The 7,013-nt window shown below is 37.2% G+C and overlaps 1 protein-coding gene across 1 annotated transcript; it reads right to left on the bottom strand.

Moving 5' to 3' along the window:
- On the bottom strand, window positions 1-978 carry LOC122705684 (olfactory receptor 11H6-like). The gene has a single exon (XM_043921099.1). It carries the CDS (start codon window positions 970-972, stop codon window positions 1-3), a length of 972 nt encoding a protein of 323 aa, XP_043777034.1. The 5' UTR covers window positions 973-978.
- Window positions 979-7,013: the final 6,035 nt, after the last annotated feature.

Here is a 7,013-nt window from a genome sequence, read left to right as displayed (position 1 = left end):
TTATGATCTTGGTCCACTCATGAGCTCTTGTTTGCTTTGGCCAGTTTTTGTAAACATCTGAATTTTTCTCAAGGCAATCTTCATGTCCTTGTTCCGGAGACTGTAGATCAGTGGGTTTACAAGTGGAGTCACTGCTGAGTACAGCAAGGTTACAATCTTCTGTATCCCAGCTGGATTTCCAGAGGTTGGGCTGATGTACATCATCATGATGGTTCCATAGAACAGAGATACCACAGCCAGGTGGGAACCACAGGTGGAGAAGGCCTTACGTCTGCCAGCGGCTGAAGGGACACGCAACACTGCTCTGAGAACCAGGGTGTAGGACCAAAGGATAAAGAAGAAGGTGATAAAAATAATAAGAGAGCTCAATATAGAACAGGAAAGCTCAATTCCAGGGGCAGGGATGCAGGACAGGGCCAGTAAAGGACCAGGATCACAGACAAAGTGGTCAATGATATTGGGGCCACAAAAGGGGAGTTGTGTGATGAAATAGATAGGGACTGGATAACAGAGGAAGGCTGTTACCCAGCAGAGGCCAACCAAGTTGATGCAGAGACGGCTGCTCATGATGGTAGGATAGTGGAGAGGTCGGCAGATGGCCAAGTATCGATCAAAAGCCATGAGGGGCAGTAAGAAGGTCTCAGTAATGCCCATGGAGAAGAAGAAGTAGAACTGGAGGAAGCAGGCAGTGAAAGAGATGGTTTTGGTCTCAGACAGGAAGTTCCTTAACATATTGGGAATGGTGGTGTTGATGTAACACATCTCCAGGAACGAGAAGTTGGCCAACAGAGTGTACATGGGAGTGTGGAGTCTGTGATCCAGCTTCACTGCAAAGACAATGGCCCCATTCCCCATCAGTGTCAGGATGTAGGACACAGAGAAGAGCACAAAGAGGAGGACTTGAACCTCTCTAGAGCAGGGAAAACTCAGGAGTATGAATTCAGTCACCGTGTTGACTCCCGACACATTCATGGCTTCCTAAGAGGTGGAGAGGAAAAAATGACAGTGACAAAGATGACCTTACTCTCTAAACTTCAAGAATATTTCCTTTTAGAGATCTGTAAGTCCCTCAGATTCTATTACTGTATTAAGTAAATAATGTAAATATGCTGCGGAAGACTGTCAAACTTTGAGAATGCTAGATATGATCTGACTTTGAATTTTGGACTTTCTCATTCCTCTTTCAGTATTTTCTTAGACCCAGCAAAACTCCAAAAAAGCAGTTTGGAGGATATTAATGACAATACTTGCAAATATAAATAGGTATTTTATATTTGTATCTATAGAATAAGATATGTAGACCCTTAATATTAGACATAGAATTTCAATTCTGTGTTGATTTGGAATTAGAGTCATAATACTAAGCATCACAAGAGGAGGAGAAACGTAACAAGTAACACAATGACACTCTGTGCATTTCATTTTTATTCTGGATCAATGTTAGAAGTATAAGTGTCAGCCTCCTAAGATAGTCTGATAACCCAGACAAGAAATGTCATGTGCCATTGTTTCTTCAGTGTTCATCATGCTTTTTTAACACAAAAAAATATCAAAAGTCTAGACATCTACATAATAGTCCTTTTACTAGATGTTTTAATACTTCTATAAAATCTTGGTTTAGGTTGAAACCAGAAAAACTGTAGAAGATCTGGTATATCACAGACTTTTGAGATTTTTGCCTGAGATGTCAGGATTCTTAGAAAACTTGCTATTCTTCTAGTTTATGGTTAGATGCAGAAGATCATAAATATCAGATACCCATAAGCAGAGACCTCTAGGAACCAAGGCCAGTGATGGGAGTCATAAGTGCCCTCTGGACATGGATTCTACTGATTTCTACTCTCTCCTTTTGTCCCAATCCAACTACAGATACGGAAGGTTAGAGTTGTTTTGGTAAATGGATTAATAATCTTTGTTAAAGCTTCTTTCTCTGACTCTGAGTGAGACTTAGTCTTGAACACTGTGTGATCTCTATGGTGAGAGAAGCAAAAACAAAGCCACTGAAATCACCTGAGATTCTGTTGCCAGTCACTTGGTCTTAATTTATTAATTTATTTTCTGGATCCCCTCTGTTATTGAGGGACAGTTATCATTTCTATGAAAATGACCCAAGTGACATGATTGAGTGATGATACTTATTCAGGAAAATATAAGTGCAGAATACAAATCTAGAAACCTTCAATAACAGTATTCTAGCTAAGAATATTTATTAATGTATTCATGATAAAATGTAATACTTTCCAGATCACATAATGTTATAGCTTTAAGGATGATCTTGATGATTGCAACTAGTGACATAACAGATAAGAGGAGAAAAATTTTGTATCACACTTCACTGCAAGTTTCCTCTTCAGTCTGTGAATAGATCATATATGGCAAAGCAAAGCTGTGAATAATTCCTCTGTAGGAGAAATTGAGAGTTACCCAGAAGCCAAAGTAACCACAAGGAAAGAGAAAGTAGCAAGAAATATTTGGTACTGATGTGTATGGGGATTCCATTGACTTTGTAAACCATATGGGAGTGAACTCACCAATTTGGACTGTTCAGTCATCACCTTGCTCTTCTTCATTGCAGAGGCAGTGGACCATCATTTTCTCTGTGGCAGAGCCAAACATAGCTTAAAATAGGGAAGGCTTAAGTTTTTTTTCTTCTTCTGCCCTGTTCCTCATAGCTGCTTCGTCAGTTATGTCACTTTGCTAACATCTTTGTTCCCCCAAAGACCTGGTTTTGACTGGGTACAACTAACTCCTGGTTAATAAGAACAGAATTTATACAGTGAAGCTCTTACCTTGTTCTTATCTCCCTCATTTCTCTGATTCCCAGACTTCTTACCTGCAAGGATGAATCTGCTTAAATTAACTTATAAACCTGAGGTTCTATTATTTTCATGCCACACAAAAGAAGGCAGAGCTAAAATGGACATCTAAGAGTTGTCTTATATTACCTCTTCTGAACCCATCTTCTTGTAGAACTCAAGGGTCTGACTTATCTTCTGTTTTTGCTGCAGCAAAAGGCATCTAAGATGGAGGGCATGACTTGTTTGGCAGCCAATAGCTCAGAGAGCTGGTTAACCTTACTAGACACTGATACTGGTTTGGAAAGAAACTGGCATATTTGCTGAAAAACAGAGACTTATCTGAAACTATGTTTTATTTCTCCTAAGGGATATAGTCTCCTATGAATTTTAAAGTTGAGTATTTATGAGAGAAGATTATTAATCATATCCCAAATGTTCCCTTCCATTGGGAGTCCATTATTGGCCTTTGGGACCCTGTTTCTCCAATAGTGGATGATCATCTTCTGTTATTTTTAGAGTAGATGTTTATTTTGTCCTTTGGTCTGGTTACCTTCATGATGGTGCAAACATTCAGCATCATCAGTTTAGCTAAAGTATGAAGTTTTTGTTTATCTTTTATTCTTTTACATTCAATTTTATTCACTTTTTGAGCCTGTTTGCAAGTTTTGAACTCTCTTATGTGTTAATATCAGAGTTACCTTATGATAGTTCTTTTTCCTATGGATTCATTCTGGCTTGAAAATATTACTTCATTTTATTCTTCGGTAAAAGGCTTTCTCTTCTGGGTCAAGCTCTGTGCTTCTAGCCTGGTAGTAATAGGTAAATATCATGATGAGCAGGGCCCAGGAAACTGTGGTGCAAGTGGTGAAATGCCAAACTTCTAGAAGATTCATCTCCATCTAGTTATTTAAAATATTTCAAGCTGTGTTTACTAGATGTCTCTAAAAGTTGACATGACTGTTGAAATTGTCTTGCTTCTTTTAGGGATGACCTAAACTTCTGAATCCCTTTGTTTTTATCACTTGCATATGTGTGCATATGCACATAGGTATGTATGAATTTATATCAGGTATTTACTTTTTTTTTTTCTAATATTGGTTTGGAACAATCTCTAATGAGATGGACTCTCGCTAACAATTTACTAATGACTACATATCATTTACTAATAAAATGAGGTTTTCCTAACAGGGTTATTAATCTACCTTGCTCATTTTCTCAGCATCATTTCTGCGATGTGAAAGTTTTTTGTCTTTTAAATGGTAACATCACTTCTTCCATCATGAAAATTGATATTTGAGGATGCATGGTCATCAAGTTTTTCAGCATGATTTATTTATTAAAATGTTTGTAATCAGGGAAGAAAAATAAATAAAAGGAATCTAGATTGAAAAGGAAGAAGTAAAACTCTCACTGTTTGCAGATGACAATATCCTCTACATAGAAAGCCCTAAAGACTCCATCAGAAAATTACTAGAGATAATCAATGAATATAGTAAAGTTGCAGGATATAAAATTAACACACAGAAATCCCTTGAATTCTTATACACTAACAATGAGAAAACAGAAAGAGAAATTAAGGAAACAATTCCATTCACCATTGCAATGAAAAGAATAAAATACTTAGGAATAAATCTACCTAAAGAAACAAAAGACCTATATATGAAAGTGAAAGTGAAAGCGAAGTTGCTCAGTCGTGTTCGACTCTTTGTGACCCCATGGACTGTAGCCTACCAGGCTCCTCCATGCATCCATGGGATTTTCCAGGCAAGAGTACTGGAGTGGGTTGCCGTTTCCTTATCCAGAGGATCTTCCTGACCCAGGGATTGAACCTGGGTCTCCTGCATTGCAGCCAGATGCTTTACCATCTGAGCCACCAGGTGGGGCCAAAAGAAGTATATATACAGAAAACTATAAAACACTGATGAAAGAAATCAAAGATGACACAAATAGATGGAGAAATACACCATGTTCATGGGTTGGAAGAGTCAACATAGTGAAAATTAGTATACAAACCAAAGCAATCTATAGATTCAATGGAATCCCTATCAAGCTACCAATGATATTTTTCAGAGAACTAGAACAAATAATTTCACAGTTTGTATGGAAATACAAAAAACCTTGAATAGCCAAAGCAATCTTGAGAAAGAAGAATGGAACTGGAGGAATCAACCTATCTACAGTCATCAAGACAGTATGGTACTGGCACAAAGACAGAAATATAGATCAATGGAACAAAAAAGAAAGCCCAGAGATAAATTCACGTACCTATGGACACCTTATCTTTGACAGAGGAGGCAAGAATATACAATAGAAAAAAGACAACCTCTTTAACAAGTGGTGCTGGGAAAACTTGTAAAAGTTGTAAAAGTGTGCACCACTTGTAAAAGAATGAAACTAGAACACTTTCCAATACCATACACAAAAATAAACTAAAAATGGATTAAAGATCTAAATGTAAGACCAGAAACTATGAAACTCCTATAGGAAAATATAGGCAAAACACTCTCTGACATAAATCACAGCAGGATCCTCTATGACCCACCTCCTGAAATAAAGGAAATAAAAGCAAAAATAAACAAATGGGACCTAATTAAACTTAAAAGCTTTTGCACAATGAAGGAAACTATAAGCAAAGTGAAAAGACAGCCTTCAGAATGGGAGAAAATAATGGAAATGAAGCAACTGACAAAGAATCTCAAAAATATACAAGCAGCTCCTGCAGCTCAATTCCAGAAAAATAAACGACCCAATCAAAAAATGGGCCAAAGAACTAAACAGACATTTCTCCAAAGAAGACATACAGATGGCTAACAAACACATGAAAAGATGCTAAACATCACTCATTATCAGAGAAAGGCAAATCAAAACCACAATGAGGTACCATCTCACACAGGTCAGAATGGCTGCTATCAAAAAGTCTACAAACAATAAATGCTGGAGAGGGTGCAGAGAAAAAGGAACCCTCTTACACTGTTGGTGGGAATGCAAACTAGTACAGCCACTATGGAGAAGGGTGTGCATAGTCCTTAAAAAACTGGAAATAGAACTGCCATATGACCCAGCAATCTCACTTCTGGGCATACACACTGAGGAAACCAGAATTGAAAGAGACATGTGTACCCCAGTGTTCATCACAGCACTGTTTACAATAGCTAGGACATGGAAGCAACCTAGATATCCATCAGCAGATGAATGGATAAGAAAGTTGTGGTACATATACACTATGGAATATTACTCAGCTATTAAAAAGAATGCATTTGAATCAGTTCTAATGAGGCAGATGAAACTGGAACCTATTATAAGAGTGAAGTAAGTCAGAAAGAAAAACACCAATACAGGATATGAACACATATATATGGAATTTAGAAAGATGGTAACGATGACCCTATTGCGAGACAGCAAAAGAGACACAGATGTAAAGAACAGACTGTTGGACTCTGTGGGAATAGGTGAGCATGGGATGATTTGACAGAATAGCATTGAAACATGTATATTATCATATGTGAAATAGATCACCAGTCCAGGTTCGATGCATGAGACAGGGTGCTCAGGGCTGGTGCACTGGGATGATCCTGAGGGATGGGATGGGGAGGGAGGAGGGAGGGGGTTCAGGATGGTGAACACATGTACACCCATGGCTGATTCTTGTGAATGTATGGCAAAAACCACCATAATATTGTAAAGTAATTAGCCTCCAATTAAAATAAATAAATTAATTCAAAAACTGTTTGGTGTTTGAAGGCACAAAGAATTTTTTGACACTAATTTCTGGCAAAATTATGATTAGGAACAAAGAATTTATTTAACTATCATAAGATGAAATGTGGTGTTTCTGATATTTGAACTGAAATTAAATTACAGAATTTAATAGGTGTTGAGGAACACTTTTGAGCTTTAATATATCTATATCTCTAAATATATAGTAAATTCTCCCTCCTGTACAATCATGATTTGACTACTAAGCAAACCAAGCAGACTTTAGTAACTACACATAACAGGTGATAGAGATTTCACAAAATTAGTAAAAAAAAAAAAAAAAAAGTCTAATAAATAGATAGCAGAAACATGAACTACAAAAACCATAACCACAACAAAACTTGGAGAAGTGGGGGGTATTTGATGTTCAGAGTTTTCACTTTATATTATTTAAAACATCCCATTTTAAATAAAAAAGAGAGACACAGGCAAGACATACAAAGAAATCATATGGCCCAT

Source organism: Cervus elaphus, chromosome 12, assembly GCF_910594005.1.
Source record: "Cervus elaphus chromosome 12, mCerEla1.1, whole genome shotgun sequence".
In the NCBI taxonomy this organism is placed as follows: Eukaryota; Metazoa; Chordata; class Mammalia; order Artiodactyla; family Cervidae; genus Cervus; species Cervus elaphus.
The sequence above is the reverse complement of the archived record's forward strand: the minus strand, read 5'-3'. Positions and strand labels throughout refer to the sequence as shown.